The sequence below is a fragment of the Rattus norvegicus genome, chromosome 3 (assembly GCF_021556685.1).
Source record: "Rattus norvegicus strain SHRSP/BbbUtx chromosome 3, alternate assembly SHRSP_T2T, whole genome shotgun sequence".
NCBI classification, from domain to species: domain Eukaryota; kingdom Metazoa; phylum Chordata; class Mammalia; order Rodentia; family Muridae; genus Rattus; species Rattus norvegicus.
Window position 1 is genome coordinate 28,253,153 of NC_141536.1, and position 13,778 is coordinate 28,266,930.

General features: G+C 37.9%; 1 protein-coding gene across 47 annotated transcripts in view; it reads right to left on the reverse strand.

Annotated features, from left to right (window-relative positions):
- Nucleotides 1-13,778, reverse strand: part of Qtman (queuosine-tRNA mannosyltransferase) — a 390,738-nt gene that overhangs the window by 260,624 nt on the left and 116,336 nt on the right. For 24 of the 47 annotated variants that reach the window (XR_015683156.1, NM_001024274.2, NM_001393689.1 and 21 more), the window contains 1 exon segment: nucleotides 1,774-1,966. The exons of 10 other annotated variants lie outside the window; for them this stretch is intronic. Coding sequence is in view for 36 of the 37 variants with exons in the window: in NM_001024274.2 (NP_001019445.1) it covers nucleotides 1,774-1,952 (179 nt within the window). In the remaining variant the exon portion in view is untranslated. 47 annotated transcript variants of the gene reach the window in all.

Here is a 13,778-nt window from a genome sequence, read left to right on the forward strand (position 1 = left end):
TGTCTTTTATATAAAATGTCTTAATGAAAGCTATTCAATTAAGACATGACAATGTCAGGAGTGGGTGGGTGGGAGTTGGAGCATCTTCATAAAAGCAGAAGGAGGGGGATAGGAGAAGGGGGAAGGGGGATAACATTTGAAATGTAAATACATAAAATATCCAATAAAAAAGATATGACAATGTCTAAAAGGTATACTACACATAAAAGGGACAGCCAGTGTTCCTTCCCTCTCTGTCATCCTTCTTCTTACCCAAAATTTCCTTCTCTGAGAGGGTTCTGAATTCTCTCATTGTAATTATAGTTTTGTCTATTTTCAAAACTATCATTCATTGTGCCTTTTTTTAACTTGTATATAAAAAATTGGAACACAGCACTTACTAACATGGTAGAATAGTTTTTCATGTGCCATTTTATTAGTTACTTTTCCAATCACTGTAACCAAATGTACAACAGAAGGCAACTTCAGAAAGGGTTAATGTGGACTCCCCATTCATAGAACAGGCCAACATGGCAATGCCCAGGAACTGTGTTGGGTCCATGATGCTAAACAGGAATCAAGAGACAGACCATCAGCAGTACTTTCCTAGCGTTCCCTCTCTCCGTTTTTATTTACTCTGGGTCCCCATCACAGTACATAATCCTTGTTCAGAATTAGTCTTCCTTCCTCAATTAAACCTGTCTTGAAATATCTAAATGTGTGCCTGGTTAGTAACATTAATCTTTCTTCATCGAACAAAGCTGGCAATGAAAAGTATCTTTCATGATCTTAAAGTTTATTGCAGGAGCTTTTGGGGATCCCACTTGGGGTTCAAAAATAAAGACATGGCAACATCTGTACAGGATAAGCAGTCCCTCAGCCACTACTAGCTCCACCTGGCCTCCCTCCCCTGCCCCCCCTCTGCTTAGGTCCGTCCGCCCACCCAGCAGTTCTGCTGGCCCTCTTTATTTATCAAAAGCCTCCTTCTTATCTCATACCAAAAAAAAAAAAAAAAAAAAAAAAGCTACTAGCATAGTGGGAAAGGTTCCCCAGCTTACTCTTCCTGAGCCAAAATTTTTCGTATCCTTAAAATCCAGAAACAGAATTTAATAGCTCTTAAAAATGGTTATTCTTGTGTTTAAGATGCTTACTATAATCATGTCTGAGAATCTGAATTTTTACAGACAATATATGATTTTCAGCTTTCTTTCTAAATCCTTCAAGTTAGTGCTAACAAGAACCTACATTTAAATCACAAGCTTCTGCCTTTCTTACCACTAGTTCGCTATGGAAGCAGCAGATGGGTCTGGCTCCTAGAACCAAGATATACATTACTGCTTGTAAAGCACCCTTTCCCCAACAACCTGTCTGCTTCAGCTCCATTCAGATCACCCAGTACTCCTCACCACACCTGAAGCAATGCGATCCCACATGAGGAGTCAGTCCACAAGAGTAAGAACGTCAGAGATGGGAGCCACTATCAGACAGGTTTTCACTACAGAACAATCAGAAAAGCTGTAAGAAACAGGGTAATGGAAGCAGGAGATATGATCACAATATACTGCATACATATACAAAATTGTCACGTATAGAAAGAGAAAACAAAAGTCTGAATAAGAGACATCCAGGGTATTCTAGATTACCTGTTCTCTTCCTAAAATATAATTAGTACTTTCTTCATGATTTTTTCTATATTTTACAAAATTCCTTCTTCCAAGTCCATAGAGAAATTCTAGAAGTCAAGGCTAGGGAGGGAAGCCCCTGACAGTACTTTCAGGGGGCAGCACCCATTACCTGTAGTGCTCACTGCTGGGCACACTCTGTGAGAAGTACAGCGCTGCTGTGCGTGCTCGCCAATGCCATTTCTTTGCAGGAAGGGTGTACAGCACACAGTCATCCACTTCTTCTCGGAGCAGCTCTACCAGCTGTCGATGGGAGCCTCCATAAAATGCCTCAATGATAAGAATACTCATTGGCTTGATCAAACCTTCAGATATAACAAGAAAATAATAAAGTTTATGTGTGTGTGTGTGTGTGTGTGTGTGTGTGTGCGTGTGTTTCTTCAAATGTATACATACAGTTCTAATAATACTTAAAATTCTTAAAATAATTAAAAATGGAAAAACTGAGAAAACACAAACATTTAGGTACATGTACTTTAAAAAAAATAATCACCCTCAAGGCTTGAGAGGCAGCTCAGTTATTAAAGGCTTACAACCAAAAGGACAAAAGGAAGCACCCCATTAAAAAATGAACACTTACTTATGGGCCGAAATCATCAATCAACATATTTACAGTAGTTATGCTGATAAGAAATAAAGATACCTTTATTTTCATTAATTGTTTTTGTCGGCCCTTAGATGACTTCAACTATGACCCTTAATTTGTTGTCCTACCCAGATGTATTAAGTTCTTTCCAATAGAGAGACCTTACTGCTTAGTTCAGCGCTGAAGATCTTTGACCCTATTTGATCTACAACTTTCTTAGACAGCCTTTGAACTGCTTACCTAATTTTTTTCTTTACATTTTTAAGATAGAGTCTCATAACATAGAAATGCCTGGCCTTGAACTCATGATGCCCCAGCCTCAGCCTCATTCCTAAGGTTCCTTCCTGTTCACTAACTCTCCTGTTAACACATCTCCCAATAAATCTGTATTTAATACAAAGTACATTTATATCTAAAAAACAAATTTCTATCATTAAAGACATTAGGATATAATTTCTTGAGCCGCAGTATACATACCTTGATCAATTAATTCCCCACTGTCTAATTTCAATATCCTACCCTCTTTGGGAAGACCAAAAATTTGTGTTAAAGGTATTAGGTCTGTGAGTCTACACTTTTATTAAAACAATAGGAGAATAAATTAATGTTGTTGTTAAGCTATGGAAAAATTCCATCAAAAAGAGTGGTTATCAAGCAATTTTTCATTTTAATAATACTTGTTAATATATACAATGAAATAAAGATATGTATAAACACTGAAAACTATGTACATTTTAAATTATATGGTTTTTTCATGTGATAAAGGGGAAACATCAATCTTAACATGAAAACTATATTGTTAGAAAAATATTCTAGGTGTCTGAATTTTCTTTATGAAATAAATAATACTCTTTAAATAGTATATAGTTTTTTAAAATAATGCTATATAAATTCTTAGCCTCAATGACTAACGTTCTTTACTGATAAAATTGTTTGATTTTGTTCAAAGGCATGCATAACTTGTACTTTAAAGCAAAACTATCATGTTTCTCAAATTCATGGCTAAACTAAATAAAAAAAATTATGTGTGAAACGTCCAATGAGGATGTGTATACACATACACATGGGGGTGGAGAGGAAAGGAAGGTGGGGTGAACAGATTAATCCACTTAATGTACAAAGGAAGATTAAGTATTTAACAGAAAAAGACGAGTTTGACTCTGTCTTCTTTCCAGCCGTGTGATATTGGTAAGTTACCTTTTGCTGAAGGACTCATCAATAAAATGAAGGTAACAGTTCTAGCCTTAGGGGCATGTCATAAAGATGACAAATGGCAGCTTACCAAAGAACTAGCTCTTTAGTGCAGTATCTAACAAGAATGGGTATCACTGAATATACCAGAGTTTTAAATTCCATAATTTTCAATGAAGGCTTCTTATCCAGGACAGAAAGGAAAAGTGAATGTGCGGTTGAGTTTGAAATCGAATCCATTTCTCATCAGTAGCTGGTATTTCAAATAGAAATTCCAGAACCCTGCAGTTTGGAGGTAAGAAGGAAGCTTAGGGTTTAGCTATTCAGACTATGTGGTTCTCCCTCCTGCTTTTATAACCCAGCAGTCAGTGTGCTCTCACACATACTTGGAGATAGGTCCTGGAGATGCTGCTGTACACTCCAACCCAGGGAACAAATCTAAAACAAAGCACGTGGGAGGTCAAAAATAGGAAAAAAATGAGAAAAGATTATAGCCATAGTAATTTCTATCCCTTTAATAGCTCCATAAAAGGGAAGTGTCCAGGTTTGAAGCAGCGTTTATTTGAACATTTTTCTAGTAGCCAATGGGTGTGCCTACATTTGGGATATTTTTCTAGGGAAAATAACTATGTCCTACCATCTCTGAAAACTATACTTAGTGGCTTTGATTCATGGAATTTGTTCTGCTTGTTTTATGGAAACAGACATATCCTGGCAGCACCAACACTACTTCTATTGGAACTTCTGTGGCAAGAATAAAATGTAATCTTCCCTGTACTCTTCTTGAAGAACAACCTGGAACAAAGTTGATTTCCATCAGATACAAACAAAATAGGGAAACTGATTTTTAAATTAAAAAAATCAAAACTAATGTCACTAACACACATTAAGGAAGGCTTTAAATATTTTCACTGTGTTTGGTTTTTGTTTTAGAAAACACTGCTTGAAATAAATAAACATGAAGCTCAAAACATGTACTTGGCTGTTACAATACAATTTGTAAAATATAAAGACATTGCACGTTTGTCCAGTTTAACTGCAGCCAGAGAAACCTACGGGTGATCACCCTCATAACAGAGGTTCATAAGCAAGCAGCCCATACAGGCATTTTCAGACCACTAGCAGGGGCTAGGGAGGAAACAGTAGGAAGCAGTAAAAAGAGGCCTCTGACTTTAAAGTTCTAATTCTATATCAAGGACGGTCTCTTTAACAGCAGACAGTTAAAATGATGTGTCTATCAAAAAGATGTGGTTGAACCTACACAAGGCTGCATTTGCAGTCAGGAAACAGAGAGATGAATGCATGGCTTACTTTTGCTTTTTCCTTTCTATTCAATTCAAGTCTATGGTCTCGGCCTACAGGATGGTGCATACATGGTCAGGAGTAAGTCGTCCCTTACTTAAACATCTCTGGAAAGTCCACATAGACACAGTCAGCAATATTCCATGATGCTTAGATATCTAGTCCAGTTGACTATAAAGATTACTCCCCATTAATTTGATACCCCAACTTTATATGACAACATTCTATTCCAACATCTAAAGTGTGATTTTCATTTCATAATTGAAAATGAATTTAGTCTATCTCTAAAGATCTCGTGAATCATACACTTTTAGTGCTATTCAAAATTGGAAATATTTTTGAGATTCAATGCAATCTCTTAAATATCATTCATGCACACACAAACACACACACAACACACACACATACACACACACACACAGTTACATGATTCTAAGGTAAAATAACACAGAATAAACATTCACATTCATAGAAGGAAAAATGAAAGGACAAGAAAGAAATGCTGTACCAGAGCAAGTGGAAAACTATCAGAGCAAACACCAAATACTGTAGCTACATAGCTGTCCTTAGAGACTAGAGAAAGAGTCACATAGCCACTACCACTGAGAAGCCCTGCTGCCTGCTTCACATAAAGACTCACGCTTGGTCAGAGTCCATTCTGCAGCCTTCCTCAGTGGATGTCCCATCCCCCAGGCCTCTCTAACACCTTGAGGTTTCTGTGGTCACCTGGGTTTCACTTCCATACCGTCATTCTTACGGACTCAATGCAGGGCGTCTGACTGCCACACACTGCCTGTCCTCAGTGGCTTTGGGGGAACTTTGATTCATGCTTCTGTGACCCCTTTACTTTTCCATCTATCAGGTCAGAGAAACCAGTATCACACAGAGAGCACTGCCACATTCTACTGTCAGCTGGATATGGTCCCATGGGACCAGAAATGCTGTGGCCCTCTAGAATAATTGGAGAAGGTAATTCCCTAGGCAGTTCATACCCCACAGAAAACCCCTGCATTTCAATACAGGTTCTTTTCCAGATGAATCTGCACTGTTTCAAGCTCACTGATGAGCAGGACAATGCCTTCAGGGCACATTTCCTATTGTCTCCAAGTACAGCTTGCCAATTCTCCTTAATGACGTTAATTTACAATCACAGCTACTTTCTCCACATAACTTGTACTTTCCCATAACTCTCGTTGCTCTTTCCTCCTGCAGAACTGGCTAAGAGCAGTAAATGGTAACCAGGACACAGCCAGATGCTATCTACTGTCTTGACATTTCCCTTGCCCAACAATTAGTACATTATTTTTTAATCCAGCTAGCCAATTTCTCAGAACTTCTGCAGAATGGAACCTGTTTCTTGCCAGAACATAACAGTATAGCCTCTGAGGTAACTCCCAGTAAGTCCTTGTTCTGTCTGAACGCTCATGAGCTGAGCCTCCGTAGCCTGAATTTCTCTCGGAATTTTCTGGTCTTCCACATTCTTCAGAATGACTAGGGTCTGCTTCCGACAGCCTAGGAGAGTCCGAACTCTCCCACATCCCCTGACCTCTTACCACATGGTCAAGTCCATCACAACAACAGGCCAACTCTTAGGTGGCAGTTTTCTCTATTAGTTGCTTTTATCATCATTGTGACCAAACAGCTGACAAGAAGCAAGCAAAATGAAGAAGGATTTACTTTGGTTTGTAGATGTAAGAGAGATGATGGCAAGGTAGGTGGGTGTAAAAAGACTGTGCCTCCAGTCGGGGACCACAGAGAGGTGAATGTCACAGCACAGCTCAGTGTCTTCCCCATCATGATGTACAGGTTACCTCTTAAACTTCAAACCAAAGTAAGCACTTCCTTCCTTAAATCTGGTAACAGCTATAGAAAACCTGATATATTTACACTGGAAAATGTAAATGTATGCTTTTTCATATGACACTCAGAATATTAAATGACAAAAAGAAAAGAATGCACAGCCACTCCTTGCCTCCCTAGAAGAACGTATAAAATATTTCCAATTAAGTCTTTAGTAACTTTTACAGTTTTATGCTTAAATTTGAGTAAGCTTTTATTAAAGAAAATTCATTTATTCAGCAAATTTTATTTTCCAGTGACACAGTGAGGAAAATCTACTATACTATTAAATCTTTATGAACATCTAATTCATTACCAATAGTATGAATTCATGAAAATGGCTAAATGTTGAACATTAAATTTGACACATAAAATGAGCAAATGTAAGACAACAAAAATTTTATTACATAAATGCTGTTTCTAAATATCACCAGAGATCTAACAAATGTATTTAAGAATTACTAGAAATTTGCCTGAAACTGAAAAGGGAGTTGCAAAAAACTGCAAAAAAGTTTTAATTCAATGATCTTGGCCATACATGAAAAGCACCATTAATATCACCTCAACTACAACCTAATAATACATTAACAACAGGGAACAAGAGTAGCTTGAATCCAGTGCTATGAATATTTTAAAATTTTTATTACAAGTTTTTGCCACTGCACCTGCATCTATTTTAAGCTTGACCCAATTTCTTTCTTCCCTGAGCCATGATCACTTTGAAGGTGAACTACATTTTCTGTCTCCTCCAGCAGTCAGCTGTTGTAGCTGTAAAAACTCTAACACTAACCTGTAAATCTGCACATGACATTCAGTCCCTGAATGAATAAATGCAGTCAGTCAGTTTTTAAAAACTATAAGAACCCATAATTAGTAGTCATATACAGTGCAAACACAACTATCAATAATATTCAAAACTTTTCCAAGCAAATGCCCCGCAATAATTTAAAATCAAAGCAATTGCTGTATTAAGATATTTTGCAGACACCTATTTGTAGGAAGGCCGTTTCAGTGATGATGGCTTCAGTAGTTTTAATCCCACACAGATGCAAATTGATTCCACAACTAATCTATACATGGCTTGTCTTAAAACGCATTCAATTGCTGAAAATGTATTTTCTATTTGTATATACACAATATCTGGATAGTTTAGCTGTAGAGAAAAAAAATCATTGATCTCAGGTTTAAGTTACAGAAAGTCTAATTTGAGTAGACTTTCCCCAAAAGTTTATCAAAGGTTTACCAGGAGTTTCTTTTACTGACCTTTCTCTTCCTTACCTGATTTTCCACCAAAGACTCGAACACAGTCAGGGTCTATTTTAAAAACAACCTACAACTCAGCAGAGAAAATAGGGCAGTGCAGAGAAAAGTTACTATTAACTCCCAGCCCACTCAGTTATTTTAATGACTCATCAGGGAAACCCCAGTTATTCAAATACCTGTAATCTCATTAAACAGTAAAAAATAAGAAAAAGATTTCTACATTGAAACATGCTACAAATGATTCAACTAACAAAACAAAATGCACTAAGGCTGAACATGAATAATAGATTTAGCTAAAAAAAATACAATGTATTCAATTGTTGTACAAGTGAGGGGTGAGGGGGTGGGGGAAGAGACATTAACAAACTCCACTAAAAAGGTGTTTTAACTCCAACGATGAATCTGCTCTTTTTGATCCTTCTTCTTTATACTAACCCCTCCTATTTCAATTTAATATCTAAAGATTGAAGTGTAATTTACCATAAGCTATAAAATTACTTAGCAATCTAAAAGCTACAAGCACTAAAAATAGTCTACACAAAATTATAGAAAGTTTGGTTAATAGGAATAAATCCATTTGCTTGATATTAGTTTAAATTGCAAATAATGTCTAACAAGAAATTATTCTGCACTATTTGCTTATGATACATACACACTAATATTACTAATATATACTATTTTAATGTATGTCCTTAAATAGAAATGATTTCAGGTACAAAGTTAAAAAGATAGTGCTATATAATATTTTACAACTCCACTGTTCTCTTCTTGTACTTCTTTCTTCAAATCTAACTTTATTTCCTATCTAAGGATTTATGCATTAAGATTGTTAAGAAGGTATCCTGGGTAATTTTTTCTGTCACCCTGACACACCTGAAGATTTTACCTGAAAAACTGCAGGTATCTGTGGAGCATTTTCTGGATTGCTAATTGATGTAGGTGGGCCCAGCTCACTCAGGGCAACCATTCATTCCCAGGCAGGCGAACCTGGGCTGCACAGGTGAGGTAGCTGAGCCAGCCAGTAAACATCCCAGTGCTCATTCTTCTCTGCCTGAAGCTCCTGGCTGCCTTTCCCTTGGTGATGGACCAAATAAGCCCTTTATTCTCCCAAGTCTTTCAGTCAAGAGTTTTATCACAACAACAGAAAGCAATGAGGAGCAGACATCTTACATGCCTCGCTGTTTGTGAGACACTTTAAATCTATTTTTAATTTGTTTATCCAATTATGCGTTGCAATGATCTCTTAAGTGCATATTTTTGCAAAGTAACAATTTTATATCCACATGTGATTTTAATTATGCCTGACAAATATGTTTATTCTTTCTTGATTTGAGATTTAACATTATACTTAAAAATCCCATTCCTTTATTTCACGATTTGACTTAATGAAAGGTCTTTGATTATAAGTTTCAAATGCAAACATATACCCTGTAACAAATACTTAAATATGTACAGATGAAAATCTTATTTCCTTACATTCTCATACTTATATTCTATGTTAAATAGCAAATTATACTTGTGATTTTTTGTTGTTATTGAGAGGTTCCATGGTTTAATTTCATAAATTGTTTGACTGTTTGCTGCTATTAGTTTCTTGAAATTCCAGCTATAAACTAATCAATACTCTAGCTTAGGGGTGAAGATAGGCAAGTCTCTATAGCTCTCGGGCAGGCAGCTTAGCCAAGTGGCAAGGGCAGGGTTCAGAAAGAGAGCCTGGCTCAAGGCATAAGTAAGCAGCAGTGCAGATAGCCACCCCCCTGACCACTTGCCTCTTCCACAGGCGTGCACATACATCCTGAGGAACAGATGCATGAATACAAACTACAAAGCACATACATACAAGATTAATAATGAATTAAACTACTGAATTCATTTTGATAGCATTTTTTTTATTAACTTGAGTATTTCTTATATACATTTCGAGTGTTATTCCCTTTCCCGGTTTCCAGGCAAACATCCCCCTCCCCCCTCCCCTTCCTTATGGGTGTTCCCCTCCCAACCCTCCCCCCATTGCCGCCCTCCCCCCATAGTCTAGTTCACTGGGGGTTCAGTCTTAGCAGGACCCAGGGCTTCCCCTTCCACTGGTGCTCTTACTAGGATATTCATTGCTACCTATGGGGTCAGAGTCCAGGGTCAGTCCATGTATAGTCTTTAGGTGGTGGCTTAGTCCCTGGAAGCTCTGGTTGCTTGACATTGTTGTAAATATGGGGTCTCGAGCCCCTTCAAGCTCTTCCAGTTCTTTCTCTGATTCCTTCAACGGAGGTCCGATTCTCAGTTCAGTGGTTTGCTGCTGGCATTTGCCTCTGTGTTTGCTGTATTCTGGCTGTGTCTCTCAGGAGCGATCTACATCCAGCTCCTGTCGGTCTGCACTTCTTTGCTTCATCCATCTTGTCTAATTGGGTGGCTTTATATGTATGGGCCACATGTGGGGCAGGCTCTGAATGGGTGTTCCTTCACTCTCTGTTTTAATCTTTGCCTCTCCCTTCCCTGCCAAGGGTATTCTTTTTCCTCATTTAAAGAAGGAGTGAAGCATTCACATTTTGATCATCCGTCTTGAGTTTCGTTTGTTCTAGGGATCTAGGGTAGTTCAAGCATTTGGGCTAATACCCACTTATCAATGAGTGCGTACCATGTATGTCTTTCTGTGATTGGGTTAGCTCACTCAGGATGATATTTTCCACTTCCAACCATTTGCCTACGAATTTCATAAACTCGTTGTTTTTGATAGCTGAGTAATATTCCATTGTGTAGATGTACCACATTTTCTGTATCCATTCCTCTGTTGAAGGGCATCTGGGTTCTTTCCAGTTTCTGGCTATTATAAATAAGGCTGCGATGAACATAGTGGAGCACGTGTCTCTTTTATATGTTGAGGCATCTTTTGGGTATATGCCCAAGAGAGGTATAGCTGGATCCTCAGGCAGTTCAATGTCCAATTTTCTGAGGAATCTCCAGACTGATTTCCAGAATGGTTTTACCAGTCTATAATCCCACCAACCCACCAACAATGGAGGAGTGTTCCTCTTTCTCCACATCCTCGCCAGCATCTGCTGTCACCTGAGTTTTTGATCTTAGCCATTCTCACTAGTGTGAGGTGAAATCTCAGGGTTGTTTTGATTTGCATTTCCCTTATGACTAAAGATGTTGAACATTTCTTTAGGTGTTTCTCAGCCATTCGGCATTCCTCAGCTGTGAATACTTTGTGTAGCTCTCAACCCCATTTTTCAATAGGGTTATTTGTTTCCCTGCGGTCTAACTTCTTGAGTTCTTTGTATATTTTGGATATAAGGCCTCTATCTGTTGTAGGATTGGTAAAGATCTTTTCCCAATCTGTTGGTTGCCGTTTGGTCCTAACCACAGTGTCCTTTGCCTTACAGAAGCTTTGCAGTTTTATGAGATCCCATTTCTCGATTCTTGATCTTAGAGCGTAAGCCATTGGGGTTTTGTTCAGGAAATTTTTTCCAGTGCCCATGTGTTCCAGATGCTTCCCTAGTTTTTCTTCTATTACTTTGAGTGTGTCTGGTTTGATGTGGAGGTCCTTGATTCACTTTGACTTAAGCTTTGTACAGGGTGATAAGCATGGATCGATCTGCATTCTTCTACATGTTGCCCTCCAGTTGAACCAGCACCATTTGCTGAAAATGCTATCTTTTTTCCATTGGATGGTTTTGGCTCCTTTGTCAAAAATCAAGTGACCATAGGTGTGTGGGTTCATTTCTGGGTCTTCAATTCTATTCCAGTGGTCTATCTGTCTGTCTCTGTACCAATACCATGCAGTTTTTATCACTATCTCTGTAATACTGCTTGAGTTCAGGGACAGTGATTCCCCCTGAAGTACTTTTATTGTTGAGGATAGCTTTAGCTATCCTGGGTTTTTTGTTATTCCAGATGAATTTGCAAATTGTTCTGTCTAACTCATTGAAGAATTGGATTGGTATTTTGATGGGGATAGCACTGAATCTGTAGATCGCTTTTGGTAAAGTGGCCATTTTTACTAAATTAATACTGCCAATCCATGAGCATGGGAGATCTTTCCATCTTCTGAGGTCTTCTTCAATTTCTTTCCTCAGTGTCTTGAAGTTCTTATTGTACAGATCTTTTACTTGCTTGGTTAAAGTCACACCAAGGTACGTTATATTATTTGGGTCTATTATGAAGGGTGTCGTTTCCCTAATTTCTTTCTCGGCTTGTTTCTCTTTTGTATAGAGGAAGGCAACTGATTTATTTGAGTTAATTTTATACCCAGCCACTTTGCTGAAGTTGTTTATCAGCTTTAGTAGTTCTCTGGTGGAACTTTTGGGATCACTTAAATATACTATCATATCATCTGCAAATAGTGATATTTTGACCTCTTCTTTTCCGATCTGTATCCCCTTGACCTCCTTTTGTTGTCTGATTGCTCTGGCTAGAACTTCAAGAACTATATTGAATAAGTAGGGAGAGAGTGGGCAGCCTTGTCTAGTCCCTGATTTTAGTCGGATTGCTTCAAGTTTCTTTCCATTTAGTTTAATGTTAGCAACTGGTTTGCTGTATATGGCTTTTACTATGTTTAGGTATGGGCCTTGAATTCCTATTCTTTCCAGGACTTTTATCATGAAGGGGTGTTGAATTTTGTCAAATGCTTTCTCAGCATCTAATGAAATGATCATGTGGTTCTGTTCTTTCAATTTGTTTATATAATGGATCACGTTGATGGTTTTCCGTATATTAAACCATCCCTGCATGCCTGGGATGAAGCCTACTTGATCATGGTGGATGATTGTTTTGATGTGCTCTTGAATTCCGTTTGCCAGAATTTTATTGAATATTTTTGCGTTGATATTCATAAGGGAAATTGGTCTGAAGTTCTCTTTCTTTGTTGTGTCTTTGTGTGGTTTAGGGATAAGAGTAATTGTGGCTTCGTAGAAGGTATTCGGTAGTGATCCATCTGTTTCAATTTTGTGGAATAGTTTGGATAATATTGGTATGAGGTCTTCTATGAAGGTTTGATAGAATTCTGCACTAAACCCGTCTGGACCTGGGCTCTTTTTGGTTGGGAGACCTTTAATGACTGCTTCTATTTCCTTAGGAGTTATGGGGTTGTTTAACTGGTTTATCTGTTCCTGATTTAACTTCGATACCTGGTATCTGTCTAGGAAATTGTCCATTTCCTGAAGATTTTCAAGTTTTGTTGAATATAGGTTTTTATAGTAAGATCTGATGATTTTTTTAATTTCCTCTGAATCTATAGTTATGTCTCCCTTTTCATTTCTGATTTTGTTAATTTGGACACACTCTCTGTGTCCTCTCGTTAGTCTGGCTAAGGGTTTATCTATCTTGTTGATTTTCTCAAAGAACCAACTTTTGGTTCTGTTGATTCTTCCTATGGTCCTTTTTGTTTCTACTTGGTTGATTTCAGCTCTGAGTTTGATTATTTCCTGCCTTCTACTCCTCCTGGGTGTATTTGCTTCTTTTTGCTCTAGAGATTTTAGGTATGATGTCAAGCTGCTGACATATGCTCTTTCCTGTTTCTTTCTGCAGGCACTCAGCGCTATGAGTTTTCCTCTTAGCACAGCTTTCATTGTGTCCCGTAAGTTTGGGTATGTTGTACCTTCATTTTCATTAAATTCTAAAAAGTTTTTAATTTCTTTCTTTATTTCTTCCTTGACCAGGTTATCATTGAGTAGAGCATTGTTCAATTTCCAAGTATATGTGGGCATTCTTCCCTTATTGTTATTGAAGACCAGTTTTAGGCCGTGGTGGTCCGATAGCACGCATGGGATTATTTCTATCTTTCTGTACCTGTTGAGGCCCGTTTTTTGACCAATTATATGGTCAATTTTGGAGAAAGTACCATGAGGAGCTGAGAAGAAGGTATATCCTTTTGCTTTAGGATAGAATGTTCTATAAATATCCGTTAAGTCCATTTGGCTCATGACTTCTCTTAGTCTGTCGAC